The 21,213-nt window shown below is 48.5% G+C and overlaps 3 protein-coding genes and 1 long non-coding RNA gene across 5 annotated transcripts in view; 3 read left to right on the forward strand and 1 right to left on the reverse strand.

The window, feature by feature from the left end:
• Nucleotides 1-164: 164 nt before the first annotated feature.
• Nucleotides 165-11,027, forward strand: LOC100469042 (tafazzin). 2 transcript variants are annotated; one of them, XM_034649834.1, is made up of 4 exons: nt 165-647; nt 816-944; nt 1,970-2,121; nt 2,261-2,346. In XM_034649834.1, the coding sequence occupies exons 1-3, from the start codon at nt 539-541 to the stop codon at nt 2,017-2,019; spliced, it is 288 nt and encodes a 95-aa protein (XP_034505725.1). In that variant the 5' UTR covers nt 165-538; the 3' UTR covers nt 2,020-2,121; nt 2,261-2,346. The 2 variants fall into 2 exon arrangements, with proteins under 2 accessions (XP_034505725.1, XP_034505724.1); XM_034649833.1 differs by adding an exon at nt 10,966-11,027 and having other exon boundaries at nt 166-647; nt 1,970-2,346.
• The window catches only part of GDI1 (GDP dissociation inhibitor 1), a 26,456-nt gene continuing 15,400 nt past the window's right edge, over nt 10,158-21,213 (forward strand). The window contains exons 1-2 of the mRNA XM_034649831.1: nt 10,158-11,027; nt 11,090-11,096. Coding sequence (XP_034505722.1) covers nt 10,942-11,027; nt 11,090-11,096 — 93 coding nt within the window. The 5' untranslated portion in view covers nt 10,158-10,941. The remainder of the gene's footprint in view (nt 11,028-11,089; nt 11,097-21,213) is intronic.
• LOC117795086 (tafazzin-like) lies at nt 11,278-13,185 on the forward strand. Its single transcript, XM_034649832.1, has 3 exons — nt 11,278-11,420; nt 11,622-11,674; nt 12,086-13,185. The coding sequence occupies exons 1-3, from the start codon at nt 11,327-11,329 to the stop codon at nt 12,332-12,334; spliced, it is 396 nt and encodes a 131-aa protein (XP_034505723.1). The 5' UTR covers nt 11,278-11,326; the 3' UTR covers nt 12,335-13,185.
• LOC117797471 overlaps nt 13,178-21,213 on the reverse strand; it is an 8,957-nt gene continuing 921 nt past the window's right edge. Inside the window, exon 2 of the long non-coding RNA XR_004622482.1 lies at nt 13,178-13,418. This is a non-coding gene — a long non-coding RNA (uncharacterized LOC117797471). The remainder of the gene's footprint in view (nt 13,419-21,213) is intronic.

Raw genomic sequence — 21,213 nt, forward strand, 5'->3', positions numbered from 1 at the left:
CCGTCAGCTCCAGCCTTTAGCGGTGTCAGGTGATTGTACTGCGTAGCCCAAGTTACCTGTAGAGACTTTTCTGGGGACGAACTAGAACCGGCTCTGCGGTGGAGTAGGGCGGGACGGGCGGGGCGGGGCCGCACAGCCCAAGGGCCCGCCCCCGCTGCCGTCAAGCGGCCTGAGAGCATTTTGCGACAGGCAGCGGGAGTCGGCTGCCCTCGCTGGCTCGGTTTCCGGCGGGGGCGCGGGGCCCCTGGCTGCCGCCGCGGGCTCCTCTCGCTTCTCGCTGCGACCCCTGGCTCCTGACCCCGGTGGCGGCTCGTCTGTGGCGAGAGAGCGGGGGCCGGCCCTGCTCTGGCCTGACCTGCAAGGTGACCTTGGTCGAGTCCCCTGTCGCGCGGAGCCCGTCCCTGGAGCGGGCGTGTCAGGGACCCAGTTCTCCAGCATTTGAGGACGCAGACTTAGAGCGGCCCCACAGGCTGCCCCGTGGCAGGGGAAGCGCTGGGCCGCCTGCGGGGAGCGGGGGAGCTCGGTCTGGGCGAGGGAGATGCCCCTACATGTGAAATGGCCGTTCCCCGCCGTGCCGCCGTTCACCTGGACTCTGGCCAGCAGCGTCGTCATGGGCCTGGTGGGCACCTACAGCTGCTTCTGGACCAGTGAGTGGGCCCGAAGTCGAGGCAGAGTCGGTCACGGCTCTCCACGCCCAGCCAGAGTTGGGATTTGGGGTTGTGGGCGTGGGTAGGGGCTAGCTTGGCTGGGGGGAGCCCTGGGACCCAGGGAGAATGAGGCCAAGACCTCTCCCCACAGTCCGTCTCTCCCCCCAGAGTACATGAACCACCTCACCGTCCACAACAAGGAGGTGCTGTACGAGCTCATCGAGAACCGAGGCCCAGCCACGCCTCTCATCACTGTCTCCAATCACCAGTCCTGCATGGATGACCCTCATCTCTGGGGTACCTAGCACCAGGGTTCTGGGCACAGGGAGGCATGGAGAGAACCGGGGAGGGGGCCAAACAAAAGCAGAACAAACTCGCTTTTCACTGGGCTCTGTACACATCCCTGGCACTCCTGTTTCTAGGGTATCCTGCCCCAAGGATGAAAATATGATTTGTGGCCCCTTCAGTATCCTCTCAGAAAATGACTTGGCAAGGGCCTCAGAAATTTGGAGGGACCGAGGAAGTGAGGAAAGAGCTGCAGGGCAAACTCTGATGGCTGCTTTACTTTGATGCATCAGGCCTGTGGAACCCTCATTCTCTAAACTGTTGAAGGTCCCACAGAGTATTGAACAAATCCGAGAACCATAGGGTATCTTGTCAAGGAAGGTCTGGGCTGGAGGCTGGGAGACCTGTATTTTGGTTCCAGGTTTGCCCCAGGCTGAGTTTGTACCCTTCAACCAGCCTCATTTGGGAGCCCACTTTGCCACCTAGAAGTTCCTGTTCTGCTGACTTCACAGGGAGTTGCTTGGCTCCAGTAACCCACAAGGCTGGGTAGAGGGGTGTCCAGGGCTTTTGGTGGTGAATTCAGGAGGTTAGACTGTTGTAGAGCTCATGGGAAGCCAGTTGGTCAAATCAGAGCCTTTTAAAGCTCACCCTGGCCACAGGGCAGAGAAGGGCCTGTAGAGTGCCACAGGCAGATACCAGGAGGCCAGGAAGGCGCTTTTAGAGCCATTCAGTAACCTGGACTAGGGTGGGGGCAGTAACAGTGGAGGGAGAGGTGTAGAAAAATAGGCAGTGGCAAAAGCTATCAGGGTGGTAGGCAGGCCAGATGTGGTGACTAATAAGATATGGGTGGGGGGTGGGAGAGAAGGAGGAGCCAGGGACAACTTGGGGTCCAGCCCAAGGGACTGGAAGATGCTACTTTCAGCCATAGGGAAATGGTAGTGGTGCTGCCCTGTTCCTCATTCCCTGAAACTGGGTGACAGAAAAAGATGCTCCCTAGGGACAAGGGAAGCTGGGGCATGAAGCCTTTCCTTCTCTAGGGATCCTGAAACTCCGCCACATCTGGAACCTGAAGTTGATGCGTTGGTGAGGAGGAATGGGCCCCTCGCAGTGGGCCTGGCAGGCCTCACCCGTCTCTGCCCAGATTTGCCCTCCTCCTGCTCTGCCCAGGAGGCGGCGTCCAGCAGTACAGGCAGGGCACGGGGTGGGGTTCCACAGGCCCTCCTGTACCTCCTTTCCACATTGCTGATGATGTCAGGCATCATGTTGTGGGGAGGGCAGGGAATTAGGGTGCAGGGGAGGCAGGGTTGACTGCACTGTCCCTACTTCAGGACCCCTGCGGCTGCAGACATCTGCTTCACCAAAGAGCTGCACTCCCGTTTCTTCAGCTTGGGCAAGTGTGTGCCCGTGTGCCGAGGTGAGCTGATCCTCCAAGAAGGGGCTCATGGGCTAGTGAATGCAGGGAGGCACTTCTGCGCCTTCTCTGCTTTTCTTTGGAGCTGGACTGGTGGCTAGTGCTTCTGGCTTAGCAGTATGGGGAGTGGAGGGATCCAGGTGGGACATGGAGCCTGGGCACAAAGGGAGCCAGGGGCCGCTGCCCTACTAGGTTGAGTCCCAGTTGCATTGCTTGGCTGTAGAGGTGGCACTGGATGCTGGAAGAGTGAGGGCCTTGTAGAGAGCACTCATTGCCTGGGACTGTGGCATTAGAAGTCAAGGAGGCATTGTCTACATCTAAGAGACTCACTGATGGCAGTACGGCATGATCGGTCTGTGGTGGTGGTGGTGGCATGTGCTGGAAAATGCAGGGTTTGGGAAAACAGGCTTGTCGGTTGAGGGTGTGATGCTCAGTGACTACTCAGCACCTCTCGAGAGCCTCAGGAGGTAGAGACCATTTTGATCCCCATTCTCCAGATAGAGGGCTTTGGAGGAATTAAGCCACTGGCCCAAGGTCATGGGGTGAGAGGTGGCAAAGCCAGGATTTGAATCCAGGTTGCTTTTTCCTCTGGGGAAGTACGATATTTTCTAGGCAGAGTACACAAGGAAAGGCATTCGAGACATAAGAAGCACGTGCCAGACACTGAAGAGGTAAGTGATAAAGGTAGAAAATGTAGGTTTCAGGCCAAATGTGAAGGTTCTGGAATAATCATGTTAAGGATTTTGGACTCTCTTCTCTCAGCAGGGCAGTGATATGTTTCCCTCTGTGGTTCAGAGGGAAAGAGAGAGCATCCTGGCTACAGCATGGCTGGTGGGTGGGAGCAGAGCCCAGTGGAGGCAGGGAGCCCAGTTAGGGGCTGTCTTGGTAATTCTGGCAGCAGAGGATTGTAGCTGGGCCTATGGAGGCCACTGTGGAGAGCTGGAGGAGGATACTGCTCTGGAGACAGAGTTGACAGGACTTGTTGATAGATTGAGTATAGGAAGGAGTAAGGAAAAGATAGCTTGAAGGTGACACTAGGTGATATCTGATGACACTGAGCCACTGGGAGGGTGGGATGAAGGGAAAGCAGTGTGGGGGTTGGGAGGGGAGATGACTTCTATTTTGCACGTGTTTCATCTGAGGAGCCTGTCACCTGAGGAAAGGAGCAGTCCTAGAGGCAGTGAGATGTGCAATTCTGAAATTCAAAAGAGCAGTCAGGAATATATTAGGGACTCAACCACTAACAAAGTCACAAAAGTAGAGGTAAGATTGCAGAGAGGGACAGTGGATGGAGAGCAGGGGCCAGGACGGCACCTCACCTCAGAGCATAAACAGAGACACAGGCCACAGAGACACAGGGCCCCTTGGCACTGTAGAAGCCTCTGGTGACCCTGGAGAAGCCATTCTGTGAAGTGACAGCCGCACGAGCTGCCAGGGGCAGGGTGGAGTGGGGACGGTAGGGTTGTCCGCCCCTCCCAGAAGTTGTGAGAGGAGGTAACCAAAGGGTGTCAGAGGTCAAGGGAGAGTTTCTTATTTCTACTTGGTCCAAGTAAAACATGGTGAAATGCAATACAGTAACCTCAAAAGAGGAAGGGCTTTTAATGAAAGGCTGCATGCCTACCCCGCCAGGTCCCTGCTCCGCTCCTTGAATGCTGTCACTTCTCGCTGCATTTGCAGGCTACGTCATTTCTGTCAAGCAGAAGCAGAAGCTACACGTGTCGTGGCCAGTGACCATGACATTGGTTATCACGCCTCACTCTGAGCGACGGGGACTCTGCTCAGGTTCCTGAGTCTCAGTTCCTTCCTTCTGCAACCTCACACAGGGGCTTTCCATGTCTACTTCTTGTTTCTTAAATTTTGTTTATTTATTTTTAAAGTTTATTTTTTTTAGTGGGGTGTCGAACTCATGACCCCAAGATCAAGAGCACATGCTCTTCCGACTGAGCCGCTCAGGCGCCCTCCTTGTCAACTTCCTGTCTTGCTCTTCTTTTTGATCTGCATCTAAGTCTTATTCTACAGTTAAAAACAGAAAACAAAGGACACCTGGGTGGCTCAGTCAGTCAGGTGTCTGCCTTCGGCTCAGGTCATGATCCCTGGGTTCTGGGATCAAGTCCCACGTTGGCCTTCTTGCTCAGTGGGGAGTCTGCTTCTCCCTCTGCCTGCTGCTCCCCTTGCCTGTATACACTCTCTGACAAATAAATAAAATCTTTAAAAAAAAAACCCAGAAAACAAAATCTTAATTCTAAGCACCTTCAGTGAGAGAAAGTGGGCAGGGATAAGCTATTTATCAAACATACATGACGGGCAACAAAGATCTAACAACATGTGTTAAAGCAAAGGAAGTATCTGACGTACTTGGCTGCTGAGTTCCGAAATATTCCGTTCCCCCCACCAGCATAGGCCTTATGATATGACGTCAAGTATCAGTAACATGTACACGTGAGTAGAAATAGCATTTGCAAAAGCTAAATATTCATGTGTTGTTCCAAAATCATGGTAGTAGTATTTTTTCCCTTTTATTTAAAATTCCTCTTTTTTAAAATATTTTATTTATTTATTTGAGAGAGAGAGATCATAGAGGCAGAGGGAGAGGGAGAAGCAGACTTGCCGCTGAGCAGAGAGCCCGATGTGGGGCTCAATCCGAGGACCCTGGGATCATGATCTGAGCCAAAGGCAGATGCTTAATGGACTAAGCCACCCAGGCACCCCACTTTTTTTTTTAAATTATAGTTGGCACACAACGTTACATTGGTTTCAGGTGTACAACATAGTGATTGACAACTCTGTATGTTATGCTGTGCTTGCCACAAGTGTGGCTACCATCTGTCACTGTACAACCCTATCACAATACCATTGACTATATTCCCTATGCTGTACCTTCCATCCGTGTGACTTATATTCATTCCATAACTGGGAGCCTGTATGTCCCACTCTCCTTCACTCATTTTGCCCATCCCCAAACCCCTGCCCCTCTGGCAACCATCAATTTGTTCTCTGTACTTGTGGGTCTGTTTCTGCTTTTCATTTATTCATTTGTTTTAATTTTGCTATTCCACATATAAGTGAAATCATGTGGTATTCTTCTGATTTATTTCACTTAGCATAATACCCTGTAGGTCCATCCATGTTGTTGCAGATGGCAATGTCTCATTCTTTTTTTACTTTTTTAAGGTGGAGAGGGCCAAAGGGAGAGAGAGAATCTCTCGGGGCTCTCTCTGCTCAGTGGGGAGTCTGCTTCTCCCTCTGCCCCTCCCCCTGCTTGTGTGACCCCCCTCAAATAAATAAATAAAATCTTTTTAAAAAATTGTATTTATTTGTCAGAGAGTGTGTGCACAAGCAGGGGGAGTGGCAGGCAGAGGGAGAAGTAGGCTCCCTGCTGAGCAAGGAGCCCGATTTGGGGCTCCATCCCAGGACCCCAGGATCATGACATGAGCCAAAGGCAGACACTTAACCGACTGAGCCACCCAGACACCCCTCATTCATTCATTCATTTTTTTTTTTTTTAAGTAGGCTCCATGCCCAGTGTGGGGCTTGAACTCATAACCCTGAGATCAAGAGTTGCATGCTGTACTGACTGAGCCAGCCAGGTGCCCCTAATCTCATCCTTTTTTATGGCTGAGTAATTTTCTGCGTATGTCTGTGTATATACCACATCTTTATTCATTCATCTGTCGATGGACACATGGCTTGGTTCCATATCTTGGCTATTGTAAAGCTGTAATAAACATAGGGGTGCATATATCTATTTTTTTAAAAGTATTTATTTGAGAGAGAGAAATGAGCAGGGCCATAGGCAGAGGGAGAAGGAGAAGCAGGCTCCCCACTGAGCAGGGACCCTGATGTGGGGCTTGATCCCAGGACCCTGGGAGCATGACCTGAGCTGAAGGCAGATGCTGAACCGACTGAGCCACCCAGGTACCCCTGCATACATCTTTTTGAATTAGTATTTTTGTTTTCTTTGGGTAAGTACCCAGTAATGGAATTACTGGATCATATGCTATTTTTATTTTTAATTTTTTGAGGAGCCCCTGTACTGTTTTCCACAGTGGCTGTACCACTTTACATTCCCACTGACAGTGCACAAGTGTTCCTTTTTCTCCACATTCTTGCTAACATTTGTTATTTCTTGTTTTTTTGATACTAGCCATTCTGACAAATGTGAGGTGATATCTCAGGGTGGTTTTAATTTGTATTTCCCTGATGATGAATGATGAATGATGTTGAGCATCTTTTCATGTGTCTGTTGGCCATCTGTGTATCTTCTTTGGAGAAACGTCTGTTTAGGTTTTTTAATTGGATTATTTGGGCTTTTGGTGTTGAGTTGTGTAAGTTCTTTATATAGTTTGGATATTTGGATATTAACCCTTGATTGGAAATATCATTTGCAAGTATCTTCTCCCATTCAGTAGGTTGCCTGTTTTGTTGATAGTTTCCTTTGCTGTGCTATGCAAAAGCTTTTTATTTTGATGTAGTCCCAATACTTATTTTTGCTTTTGTTTCCCTTGCCTGAGAAGACATACCTAGAAAAATGTTGCTAAGGCCAATGTCAAAGAGATTACTGCCTATGTTTTCTTCTAGAAGTTTTATGGTTTCAGGTCTCATGTTTAGGTCTTTAATCCATTTTGAGATATTTTTGTGATGGTGATGGAAAGTCGTCCAGTTTCATTCTTTTGCATGTGGCTGTCCAGGTTTCCCAGTACTGTTTGTTGAAGAGACTGTCTTTTCCCCATTGTATATTCTTGCTTCCTTTGTTGTAGATTAATTGATCATGGAAGCGTGGATTTGTTTCTGGATTCTCTATTCTGTTCCATCGATCTGTGTGTCTGTTTTTTTGCCAGTACCATACTGTTGTGATTACTACAGGTTTGCAGTATCGCTTGAAATCTTGGATTGTGATGCTGCCAGCTTTGTTCTACCTTTTCAAGATTACTTTGGCTATTTGGTGTCTTTTGTGGTTTCGTACAAATTTTAGGATTATTTGTTCTAGTTCTGTGAAAAATGCTGTTGGTACTTTGATAGGGATTGCACTGAATCTGTAGATTGCTTTGGTCATGTGCATGATTAACAATATTAATTCTTCCAATCCATGAGCATGGAATATCTTTCCATTTGTTTGTGTCATCTTCAATTTCTTTCATTAGTGTTTTATAGTTTTCAGAGTGCAGGTCTTTCACCTCTTTGGTTAAGTTTATTCCTAGGTGTTTTGTTCTTTTTGGTGCAATTGTAAATGGAATTGTTTTCTTAATTCCTCTTTTTGCTATTTAGTTATTAGTGTATAGAAATGCAACAGATTCTATATGTTAATTTTTAAAAATTTATTTATTTATTTATTTATTTATTTGAGAGAGAGCGAGCATGAGCAGTGGGGAGGGGCAGAGGCAGAGTGAGAGGGAGATGCAGACTCCCTGCTGAGCAGGAAGCCCAATGTAGGGCTCGATCCCAGGACCCTGAGATCATGACCTGAGCTAAAGGCAGATGCTTAACCAACTGAGCCACCCAGGCACCCCATCTATATGTTAATTTTGTATCCGACAATTTTACTGAATTCATTTATTAATTCTAATAGCTTTTTGGTGGAGTCTTCAGAGTTTTCTATGCATAGTGTCATGTCATCTGCAAATAGAGATAGCTTAACTCTTTCCTTTCTCACCAACACGGATGTCTCTTGTTTCTTTTTTTTTTAAGATTTTATTTATTTATTTATTTGAAAGAGAGAGGGAACACACAGAGGGAGAGTGAGAGGAAGAAGCAGACTCCCTGCTGAGCAGAGAGCCCGGCATGGGGCTCAATCCCAGGACCCTGAGATCATGACTGAGCCGAAGGCAGACACTTAGCCGACTGAGCCACCCAGGCGCCCCTTTTATTTCTTTTTCCTGTCTGATCGCTGTGGCTACGATTTCCAGTGCAATGTTGAATAAAAATGGCAAGAGTGGACATCCTCATCTTGTTCCTAATCTTAGAGGAAAATCTCTCAGTTTTTCACCATTGAACATGATGTTAGCTGTGGGTTTGTCACATGTGGCCTTTGTTATGTTGGGTTATGTTCTCTCTAAACCCACTTTGTTGAGCATTTTTATCATGAACAGATGTTGAATTTGTCAAATGCTTTTTCTGCATCTATTGAGGTGATTGTATGATTGTTATCCTTCATTTTGTTAATGGGATCGATAGCATTAATTGACTTGCAGATATTGAACCATCCTTGCATCCCTGGAATAAATCCCACTCAACTGTGGTGAATGATCCTTTTAACATGTTGTTAAATTCAGTTTGCTAATATTTTGTTGAGGATTTTTGCATCTGTGTTCATCAGGGATATTGGCCTGTAGTTCTCTTTTTTGTAATGTCTTTGACTGGTTTTGGTATCAGGGTAATGATGGCCTCATAGAATGTATTTGGAAGCTTTCCTTCCTCTTTTATTTTTTGGAATAGTTTGAGAAGAATAAGTATTAACTCTTCTTTAAATGTTTGACAGAATTTACCTGTGAATCCATCTGGTCCTGGACTTTTGTTGGGAGTTTTTTGATTACCAATTCAAATAATCATTTACTAGTAGTCAGCCTATTCAGCTTTTCTCTTTCTTCCTGACTCTGTTTTGAGCACGTATCTATTTCTTTTAGGTTGTCCAATTTGTTGTCAAATAATTTTTCATAGTATTCTTTTATAATCCTTTGTGTATCTGTGGTATCAATTATTTTTCCTCTTTCATTTCTGATTTTATTTATTTGGGTCCTCTCTCTTTTTTTCTTGATGAGTTTAGCTAAAGGTTTATCAATTTTGTTTATCTTTTCAAAGAACCAGCTCTTGGTTTCATTGATTTTTTTTTTAGTCTATTTCATTTATTTCCACTCTGGTCTAATTATTATTTCCTTCTTTCTACTAACTTTGGGCTTTGTTCTTCTTTTCTAGTTCTTTTAGGTGTGAGGTTAGATTGTTTATTTGAGGTTTGTCATGTTCTTGAGGTAGGCCTGTGTCACTATGAATTCCTTCTTAGAACTGCTCTTGCTGTGTCCCAAAGATTTAGGGGCATCGTAGTTGAGTATAATTTTGATTTCAAGCTGGATGGCTCAGTTGCAGCAGCAGGGTTTAGTAGAGATGGAGACAAGCCCTCTGAGGCCCACCTCCTACCAGGTAATGCTATCCCAAGTAGGGAAGCCACTGTTCTCATGATGCCCTGAGAAATGGTAGTGAGTGATTGCTCCTCAACTCCAGCCCCTGAGGGAGCTGCTGGGCCAAGTCCCCACTGGGTTGGGTTGGGTCGAGACTCCTGGATGCCTCACTAGCACCTTCTAAACACTCGGCCTTGCAGAGTGTTAGGTTAAAAGTCCATTTTTTGGTACACTGACCTGAGATAGTCCCAATGTCTGTCTCCTCCTCTTTATGTCTCTTCCTACTTGATAAGTCTGTCTGTCACTGTCCAGTATATGGACAGGGTTGAGGAGATTCTTACTGCGTGTGGTCAGATTGTCTCCACAGGACTCCCAGTCGAAAGCCAGCACATAGCATTAGGCATCTGTATCTGTGTTGTTGCTAACTGCCAGGCCACCTGGGTCCAGTGTCATGGTCTCCAGGTGTCTCGAAGGTGAGTGTTGTTGGCCTTGGGGGCAGTTCAACCCCCCTTTTTCCAGTCTAGCAAGTTTGAGTTTTTCCCAACTCAGTGACACTTTGTGTTGCATCAAATGTTCTCCCTTTCCCAAGAAGCTTTTTTTTTTTTTTTAAAGATTTTATTTATTTATTTGACAGAGATAGAGACAGCCAGCGAGAGAGGGAACACACAAGCAGGGGGAGTGGGAGAGGAAGAAGCAGGCTCATAGCGGAGGACTGATGTGGGGCTCGATCCCATAACGCTGGGATCACGCCCTGAGCCAAAGGCAGACGCTTAACCACTGTGCCACCCAGGCGCCCCTCCCAAGAAGCTTTGATAACGAGAGTCTGGTTTCAGGGGGAGCCCCGTGAGGGGCGAAGGGGTCAGCAGGAGGGAGGGATGGTGGAGGCTGAGGGCTCAGGCAGGCCTGGGAGGCCTGTGAGGAATGGCTGAGGGGACTGGCCTAGCAGAAACCTCAGGAAAGGGTTGCTGTCCAGGATCTGGGGCCCAGGTGAGGCTGGAAATCATGAATAGACCTGGTTGGCTCCAGCAGTACTCTCTGGACCAGGGGCAGCAGATGGTAGGCTCGCCCCAGGGGTGGTGTGTCCCAAGGAGAAGGAAAGCTCCAAGAGCTGAAGAGGAAGGGAGGGCAAGGAAAGTGGTGAACAGGGCCAGGGGTCTGCAAGGGTGCATACTGCAGGAGTCCGTGGCGTAGTGGGTGAGGCTGTGGTGGGACCGACAGGCAGAAGGTGGGGTTGGAGGCTGGTGGAGGAATTGCCAGGTCAGGATTTCAGTTGGAGACAATGCTGCTGGCTTGCACATGATGGGTACTTGGAGGTTTAGAGGTTACTATTGAACAAAGGATGTCAGGGGCCACAGTGCAACCAGGGTTGAGTCCCCAGAGACAGTGATGGGGGGGTGTCCATGTGGCTGGTGCGGTGGGGGATGAGGAAGTCCTTGAGCTGCTCCTTCATTCCCAGGGCAAGGAGGGAACCCTGAGAGAATAGGCACTGATGGTGCAGGCCTTTTCTCGGCAGGAGACGGCGTCTACCAGAAGGGAATGGACTTCATTTTGGAAAAACTCAACCATGGGGACTGGGTACACATCTTCCCAGAAGGTCAGTAGGGTTGGCAGGGTTGCACACACCCCTAGCTCCCAAGCCTCACCTCTCTCCTCTCTCTCAACAGGGAAAGTGAACATGAGCTCCGAGTTCCTACGCTTTAAGTGGGGTAGGCACTGCTGCCCGTCTGTCTGGGATGGCTGTGTCAGTGGTAGCAGGAAGGAGGCAGGCACCGACACAAGGGCTTGCCTTGTGGAGGACCTGGACCAGGGGAGTTGGTTTTAATTGGAAGCGGGAAGGGGTGGCTTTGCTGTAGGCTGGCACCGAAGCTCTGCTCATGCCAACGTTTCTGCCTCTCCCTGGGGCAGGAATTGGACGCCTGATTGCTGAGTGTCATCTCAACCCCGTCATCCTGCCACTGTGGCACGTTGGTGAGCATCTGTCTTGGGCCAAGTCTGCAGTCTCAGGATGGGGGCAGGGAGAGGTGGGGGGGGCTTCCCTAGGTTTGGGGGGTTTCCACTGGGTGGCAGGGAGAGGGCACCTGGGGTGGTGGGGGCTGGGGTTTCATCTGTTCCCAGGCTACCCTGCTCCACTCCATGCCTGCTTCCTGGCCTCTGTCCATTGTGCTGCAGGAATGAATGATGTCCTTCCTAACAGCCCGCCCTACTTCCCCCGCTTTGGACAGGTGGGTAGGGGCTGCTGACCTTCATCTGTCTTGTCTGCCATCTGCCTCATGTCTCCCACTCAGCGCTACTGAGGCCAGATTCAGGAGGAGCTGATCTTGAAGCTGCAGCAGGGGGACTGAGTGGAACAGAGAGAGAGGGACTTCCTGGCACCAAGGCCGGTAGAAGGAAAGCAAAAGAAATCAGGCTGGGTGGGGGTGAGCCTTGGGGTTTGAGCAGGACGGGACGTCTAGAGCATGGACTGCAGGACTTGAATGTCACTGAGCCTGACCACCTCATTTTAAAGAGGGAGCGTGGCCATGAGGAAGCGTGCAGCAAATCAGGGGCAGGACGTGGCTTCTGGCTCTCTGGGGTGGTTGGGCCACGGCTGTGGGCACTCTCCCTGTTTCTGTCACCCTCTGGTCTCCCTACAGAAAATCACTGTGCTGATCGGGAAGCCCTTCAGTGCTCTGCCTGTACTCGAACGCCTCCGGACAGAGAACAAGTCGGCTGTGAGTTGTCTTTCTCCCCCGCACCACCCCCCCTTCCCTGGGCTACCCTGTAGCTGTCTTAGCCTCTCCCGGCACCTTCAGCCTCCCAGGGCCCCTGGGCCAGGCTCCCCAAGGGCTGCAGGCCAGCCCCAGTCCTTCCCCTCAGGTGGAGATGCGCAAAGCTCTGACTGACTTCATTCAGGAAGAATTCCAGCACTTGAAGACCCAGGCGGAGCAGCTCCACAACCAGCTGCAGCGTGGGAGATAGGCATCACCCGCCCAGATGCTGCTCTCCCTTCCTCTTAGAAGGGCTCGGCTGGCCTCCAGGCCCAGGAAAGAGGCAGCTCCGACCCAAGCCCCAGCCGCTTGCTCTCAGTGCTGCCTTTGGGGTCTTGCCTGGCACAGAGCTGAACTGGCAGATGGACTGACGTTTTGAGGTCAGATACATTTTTTTAGACAGATCTGTGCATAACCCCTTATGGGTATCCTGTCCTAGTTGGTGAGCATTCCCTCTGCTCTGAGCTTCTTCAGTCGAAGGAAGGGTTTCAGCTGCTCCTCCCACTTGGCCACGAAAGGAAGAAGAAATTTTGGCAGGGGCCTCCTTTCTGGCCTTCAGGTGTTCTCTTCCAGGGCTGGCATCAGGACGGAGGGTACTTGAAGGGGGGCAGGTGGCCAGGCCAGAACTTTGGGTAGGGGTCCATGAGGCCCTTGGCCTGGCGTTACCCACCTGCCCTGATCTGGGAACTGCTCACCACCTCCTCAGGGATGGCCATCAGCCACCTCTTCCTTCTGCCCACACTTCCCAAAGGCATGGGGCCCTCAGGCAGGGCCCAGCCCTGGGCTGCAAGCAGAAGAGCAGCCTTTTGCCAGAAGTGGAACCCAGCTAAACGGAACCTGCAGCAAGGGCCCGAGACCCCGTCACTTCCCCACATGCGAGGGCCCACCAACTGCTCTGTCTTTTCCACCTCCCTGGCGTCACTTGAGTCCCATGGGGCCTGGGTTTTCATGTTTTGTAACCAATAAAGCATCTGTATTGTGTTTTACCTCTGGCTTCTTCATAGGGGTAGAGATGGGAGGTGACTGCTGGACAGGAAGGCTGGGTCCTTAGAGCAACAAGGGCACTTGAGCAGATGGGCATCTCTCAATTTCAGTCATTATCCGGGCGTCTGGGTGGCTCAGTTGGTTAACTGTCCAACTCTTGATCTCAGTTCAGGTCTTGATCTCAGGGTTGTGAGTTCAAGCCCTCTGTTGGGCTTCATGCTGGGCTTGGAGCCTACTTGAAAAGAGAGGAAAAAAACCCATCAATCATTGTCTGTAATCCCCATAACAAGCAAAAGTAGGGATTAATCTTATTTCACAAAGGAGGAAGAGAGAGGCCAATGGACTTGCTTCAAAACCCAAATCTAGTAGGGAGAAGCAAATAACAATTTGCTCCCCAGGCTGGTTCCTGGGAGGGACAAGGTCTCCATAAGCTCAACATAAGGAAATGAAGCATGAGCAGGAACAACAGGCTGAAACCTGTAGGAACTTCTGAAATTGACAGGGTCAGACAGATCATGGAGAATAATAGAAACGTGAAAAGAAAGAAAAGATGGAACCACGAGAGCGAGCCAGCGGGAAGAGAAGATTCAAAGATGATCAGGACTGTAACTGTGTGTGAATCTGTAATTATCTCAAAATAAAAGGTTTTGAAAAATAACCAGAAGGGGAAAAAAATGACTTGGGCAGGGGGACACAGACTGTTGGCCAATTTGCATTTGCAGGTCCAAATGTAATACCACTTTTTCCCCACATACATCCATTTGAACAAACAACTACAGATATTTACTGTATAGATGCTGCTGCAATTTTATTTTTTCATATAGACTTATTTTTTTAGAGTAGTTTTATGTTCTATGTTCACAGCAAAATTTGGCTTGTCCTGGGATTGTGAAATCTCCAAATACCATTCACCATATCAACTGTATAAAGGAGAAAACCTGTACGTTTATTTCGATACAGAAGATGCACTTGATAAAATATTCATAATTTAAAAAAATTCTAGCAAACTATACACAGGAGGGAACTTTTTAAAAAAGATTTACTTGACAGAGAGAGGGAAGGAGCAGAGGGAGAGGGGGGGAGAGAATCTTAAGCAGGCTCTATACCCAGCACGGAGCCCGACGCAAGGCTCCATTTCATAACCGTATGATCACGACCTGAGCCAAAATCCAGAGTCGTTTGCTTAACTGACTGAGCCACCCAGATGCCCCAAAGGGAACTTTCTTAATCTGAAAGAGTCTATCTACAAAAAACCCCAACAAAACAAAACAAAAAAACCCAAAAAACCCTTTCTTAATCTGATGGAAACTATCTATAAAAATAACTAGAGTAAAGATTATTTTTGATGTTGAAATTTTAGAAACATTCCCTTCAAAATTTGGAACAAAATGAGGATGCCAATTCTCAACACTGTACTAGTGGTAACAGAGCAATCAGACAAGGAAAGGAAATCAAAGGGATAATGATTGTAAAGAAAGAAAACATATATTACTTGCTGATTATAGGATTGTCTACATAGAAAACCCAAAAGAATTTACAATTTCTTTGAAATAAGGGCTTAGAAAGTTTCCCAGCTGTAAAATCAATACGTGCAAATATCAATTGTATTTCTATACACACACCAGCAACAAAGAATTAGAAAATATCACTGAAAACAAGACACCATTTACAAAAGCTACAAGGTACTTAGGACTCAATCTAACAAAATATGTGAAAGACCCACATAAGGAAAATCTTTTTTTTAAGATTTTACTTTTTTAAATGTAACCTCTACCCCCAATGTGCGGCTTGAGCTCACCATCCCAAGATCAAGAATCGCGTGCTCTACTGACTGAGCCAGCCAGGCGCTTCCCACATAAAGAAAATCTCTTTTTTAATTTTATTTTAGTTTCTTTCTAGAGAGAGAGAGAGCGTGCATGCAAGTGGGAAGGGGCAGAGGCAGAGGGAGAGAGAGAGGGAATCCTAAGCAGGCTCCTTGCTGAGTGTGGAGCCCTACTTGGGGCTCAATCTCATGACCCTGAGATCATGACCTGAGCCAAAATCAAGAGTCGAATGCTTAACTGACTGAGCCACCCAGGCACCCCATATGAAGAAAATCTTAACACTTTGTTGAAAGACATTAAAGAAGACCTAAGTAAATAAAGATCCCATGTTCATGAATAGGAAGACTTGATAATAGTAAAGATGTCAGCTCTCCAGAACTGATCTATTAAATATATAGATTAGGGGCGCCTAGGTGGCTCAGTTGGTTAAGCGTCTGCCTTTGGCTCAGGTCATGATCCCAGGGTCCTGGGATCCAGGCCATTTTCAGGCTCCACACTCTCCCTCTCCCTCTGCTGCTCCCCCCACTCATGCTCTCTTGCTCGCTTGCTCTCTCTCCAATAAATAAATAAAATCTTAAAAATATATATATAGACTAGGGGCGCCTGGGTGGCTCAGTCGTTAAGCATCTGCCTTCGGCTCAGGGCGTGATCCTGGGGTCCTGGGATCAAGCCCCACTCAGGCTCCTCCGCTGGGAGCCTGCTTCTTCCTCTCCCACTCCCCCTGCTTGTGTTCCCTCTCTCGCTGGCTATCTTTCTCTCTCTGTCAAATAAATATAGTCTTTAAAAAAATACATATATAGACTAAATTGCAATCAAAAGCTAATCAGAGTCCAAGGATATATTTGCACACCAGTGTTGAACGCAACATCACTCACAATAGCCCAAAGGTGGAAACAAATAAATAAAATGTCCATCAACAGATGAATGGATAAACAAAATGTGGCCACACAGTGGAATGTGATTCAGCTACAAAAAGGAAAGAAATTCTGACATGTGTTACAATGTGAATAAACCTTGAAAATATTATGCTAAGTTAAACAAGCTAAACATAAAAGCCACATATTGTATGATTCATTTCACTTCTCTGAGGTCCTTAGAGTAGACTTGAGTAGTCCAAGTCATAGAGACAGAAAGTAAAATGGTGGGTGTCAGGGGCTGGGAGAAGGGGGAGATGGAGAGGAAGTTTTTAGTGGGGACAGAGTTTCAGTTTGGGATGATGACAATGTCCTGCCAGTGCATGGTGGTGATGGTTGCACAACAATGTGAATGTATGTATGTATGTATGTATGTATGTATGTATGTATGTATGTATTTATTTATTTATTTATTTATTTATGATTTTATTTATTTATTTGACAGAGAGAGACAGCCAGCAAGAGAGGGAACACAAGCAGGGGGGAGTAGGAGAGGAAGAAGCAGGCTTCCAATGGAGGAGCCTGATGTGGGGCTCGATCCCACAATGCCAGGATCACGCCCTGAGCCGAAGGCAAACGCTTAACCGCTGTGCCACCCAGGCGCCCCTAACCACCCATTCTTGAGCAGAGAATCTAGATGCAAAATCTAATACTGAATAATTCCATTTATATAAAGTCCCCAAATAGACAAAACAAAGGCATCCTATTTAGAGATGTGTGCCTAACTGGTGCTACGATCTGAATGTGTTGAAACCCAATGCCCAGGGCGCTGGGGTGGCTCAGTTGTTAGTGTCTGTCTTAGGCTCAGGTCATGATCCCAGGGTCCTGGGATTGGGCCCTCCATCGGGTTCCCTGCTCTGTGAGCCTGCTTCTCCCCCCTCCCTCTCCCTGCTCTCCCTGCTTGTGCTCTCTGTCAAATAAATAAAAATGAAATCTTAAAAAAAAAAAAGGAAACCTAATGGGCTAATGGTATTGAGAGATAGAGCCTGTGGGAGGTGCTTAAATCTTGAGGGTGGAGCCCTCATCATCAAGATTAGCGCCTCCTGACAGGCCCCAGGGAGCTCCCCCACCTTCCGCCAAGTGAGGATACAATGCGAGGTCGGCAACCTGGAAAGGGGCCTTCACCCCACCCTGCCAGCACCCTGATCTTGGACTTCCAGCCTCCAGTGCTGTGAGCAATAAATTTTTCTTTTTTCCTTTTTGTTATTATTTTTAACATTTCTGCTGCTGATAAGCCACCCAGTCTGTGGTATTTTGTTATAACAGCTGGAACTAATGAATGCAACTGGTAAAATCATAAGAACCAAACTGCCGATCACAGAAGTCAGGTTCATGGTCACTTTGGTGGAAGTGAGAGGGAGGTGATTCGAGAGGAATGAGAGGGGATTTGCAGGTATAGACGTTCCAGTTCTTGAACTGGATGATGCCAAGGGAGTGTTTGCTTTGATATGTCATTGCACTGTATATGTTTGTTTTGTGCCCTTTCCACCTTTTTGGTCAGCATGTGGGTCAGGCCAGCTGAGGGCAAGTAGTGGGGAGTGTGTGGGGAAGGCGCACCTGGGAAGGGCTGCACTGTGGTTAGGGTGAGTGGGCCCTGGCTGTGGATTCCAACCTGCTGGGGGGGCCGCACTTGGAGTGATTTGGAATTTGGGAGTGAGGTGGCGGCCCCCTTCCCCTCATTCTCATAGCAAACTCAGCATGGGGCTCTGGGTTTAGGCAGCAATGTTCCAGTGCCTACTGGCTCTTTTCCACGGGTTGAAAGGCTCTCACAGTGGCCATGGTGGTCTTCTGGTCCCTGGATCACAGCTCTGGTGGGGACGTCCTTAAATCTGGCACTTCCAGGTCATCTCCTGCCTGGCAATGGGCAAGGAGGATTGCTCTTACAGGGAAGGAGGAGCCTGAGTAATTGTGAACACTGATGCCATCTATCAGGGCAGCTGAGACATCTTGCATTTGTAGGTCATGAAGGGCCTCACGGCAAAGAAATGGGAACAACAGGAAGCACTCCCAGTGTGGGAGAATGAAACCATCAGTTGTGGAAGGCTAACTAACACACTGGGTTACACAACAACAGTACAAAGCTACCTGTGCCCCCTGCGCAGGACTATCGGCAGGACGATGCCATTTTACCGAGCTCAAGTACGAGGGGACTAAGCATTAGACTGTTGATGGGCACATACATTAAGTGGTCAACCTACTAAGAAAAACCAAATTCAGGCTAGCAATGACTTCCGGAGGGAGGCAGGAAAATGGGATTTCGGGGACACAGATGGCTGCCAAGGAATTGGCAGAGGCCTGTTGAAGTCTGGGGCAGGTTTACGAGGGTTCCTTTTATTGTATACTTCATATACAGGTACCACAGGTGTGTAAGACACCGATTACACGCACACATGTAACACATCTGTCATCTGTGTAGCACACAGATATTACACATATTTTGCTATATGTTCAGTATTATATTAAAACAGTTTAAGAAGACATGGGGGTGCTGAGGGCCCAGAAGGGTTTTAATTAATTACTGAAGCTTTTACCCTAAAGATGAAGCCCACAGACAGAAGGTGCTCATTGGTACTGTTGACAGTTGGTGTGAATGACTCAGCTTAGACGTCATCTCCTGGTCAGACCCGCCTCAAGCGGGTGCCCCTCTCTCGGCCTCCCTCCCAGCCCTGTCTCCCCACTTTTGAACCTCCGTTACCCTGTGTCGTGAACTACTGTCCTGCATCTCGTCTAAATCAGACTGTGAACTCTGGCGGGGGGGCGGGTCCAAGTCCGACTCAGTGCCTGGCCTATAGCAAGTGCTTTACGAAGCCTCGAGGGTCACCACTCCAAGGACCTCTGATAACTCGGAGAGGAATAAAAGCAGCCACAGGTGAGCTTCCCCACTAAGGATGAAAGCATCTCGGCGAGACTGCTGGCAGCAAGATCACACTTGCGAGAAAGCCTTTGCCTTAAAACTTGATTTAAACAGTGCTTTTTGTGTTCTTCAGTTTGCCCATGGCCACTGGCTCCTCTTGTCATTCTGTGTCATCTTCTCCCGGTCCCCAGGGCATCCATCCCTGCCCTTGATCCCTTCTACTCCTTCCTGTGGGACTGTCATAGAACTTTCCTCCCAAAATGTGTGCCTTGATGGGTCGGTCCTGGGCCTGGAGGACTTCACCTATACTATGATGCCGTTTAGGGTCTATTTCTTTCCCCACTGGGCACCAGTCCAGGCAGGGTCTCCGGGACTTTGGTGAGTGACTGAATGAGGGAGTACAACTGAGCCCCAGGGTCATGTGGTGGGCTGGTGCCTCCTTTCCCCACCGCTGGCTGCCCCAGCTCTGGCTCTGGCTCCAGGTCCTCAGTTCAATTGCTCCCAGGGCCCTTGCCCCCATCCTGCCATCATGCCACCTGGTCAAACCTCAGTCCCAGACCAACAGCGAGGCACCAGCCTCTGGTTTCTCTAGCCTTCTCTCTCTGCCCCTCCATTACTCTGGCCAAGCTCCTGTCATCTCTCTCCCAGAAAGGTGACAGCCTCCTACTGGTCTCTGCTAGCATTCTTATCCCCTCCAGTCTGCTCTGCTTACCACAACCAGATCAGTCCTTTAAAATAAAAATCAGGAGCACCTGGGTGGCGCAGTCGTTAAGCGTCTGCCTTCGGCTCAGGGCGTGATCCCAGGGTCCTGGGATCGAGCCCCACATGAGGCTTCTCTGCTGGGAGCCTGCTTCTTCCTCTCCCACTCCCCCTGCTTGTGTTCCCTATCTCGCTGGCTCTCTCTGTCAAATAAATAAATAAAATCTTTAAAAATAAATAAATAAAATAAAATAAAAATCAGATCATGGCACTAGGGCTTCAAACCACTCTGGGGCTTCTGGGGACAGAGTAAGCTCCAGTGCCAACCTGTCCCCACTACTGGCCTGGACATTGCCACTTGGAGGCCCCACAACACCCCAAATTTAACTGTTTCCAACTGACTTTATCTCTCAGTCCCCAACTCAGAGAGACCCAAGAGCCATCTCTGGACACTGTCTTCCTCGACCATGTCCTGTCAAGCCCACCCCTTCTCCCCAGGCTCAACTGCCACTGTCCTGGTCTGAGCCACACTTGTGACAACCACGACTACACTCTTTTAAGCGGTTTCTCTGACAAGCAGAGGTAATCAGTGGGCTGTCAGCCGCCTGGGGCTGGGCAGCAGTCACGGTGTACACTGTGAGGCGGCTCTCAGCACCCAGCCCTCCTGCTGGGCCTTCCTGCACTGCGTTGAGGGCTCTGCTCGCACACTGAATTCTGCTGAGGAGAGGCATGGCCCTGGGTGTGGTGCTCTTCTTCAGCAGCCTCCTGGCTTAAGTCACAAATATCTCGGTGTTTGAGGGGCAGGGGCGGTGGCAGCAACGGCTGGGCATAGTGTCCGTCCAGGTGGCCAATCAGGAGTGCCCAGCTTACCGCAACTAAAAATGGCGCCACCATGGACCTCTCTGTCTCTGCATCTTGTGCTCAGCTGAATATTTCTGTTGAATGGATCCATAAAAGGGAAACTGCTTGGTTAAAGGTCATACATATTATACAGTTTGTTAGATGCTGCCAGATTATCCCCCCAAAATGTTCTACTAGTTGATCCTCTTACCACTGTGTAGGTGACACCCTACTTCCTAACATCCTTGCTGACAATGGGCATTATCAAACTTTCTTCTCAATAGTTTATTATGAAAAATGTCAAACATACAGCATATTAGTTTCCTTGGGCTGTTGTAACACATTACCACAAACCAGCAGGCTTAAAACAACAGAAATCTCTTCTCTCCCAGTTCTGGAGGCTAGAAGTCCAAAATCAAGCTACGGGTAAGTGCACACTCCCTCTGAAAGCCCTAGGGAAGAATCCTTCCTGCCTCTTCTAGCTTCTGGCAGGTCCAGGGGTTCCTAGGCTTGCTGCTGCAACACACTGTCTCCATTGTCATGTGGCCTTCTACCCCGTGTCCACGTTTTCCTCTTCTTATAAGGATACCAGTTATGGGGTTTAGGGCCCACCTGAATCCAGCATGACCTTATCTTGTTCACATCTGCAAAGATCCTATTTTCAAATAAGGTCACATTTACAAGTTCTGGATGGATAATGAATTTCAGGAGGTCACACTATTAAATCCAGTACACATAGCAAGGTCAAAAAAAGCTTACAGTGCCCACCCATAGATCCACACCCTAGGTTCTGCCATTAACATTTTACTATTTTTGCTTTCTCACAAACCTATCTCTGTAGTCACACTCCCCTACATTTTGTTTTTGGGGCATTTCAAACTCAGTTGCAGGCATCAGTTC

The sequence above is a fragment of the Ailuropoda melanoleuca genome, chromosome X, assembly GCF_002007445.2.
Source record: "Ailuropoda melanoleuca isolate Jingjing chromosome X, ASM200744v2, whole genome shotgun sequence".
In the NCBI taxonomy this organism is placed as follows: Eukaryota; Metazoa; Chordata; class Mammalia; order Carnivora; family Ursidae; genus Ailuropoda; species Ailuropoda melanoleuca.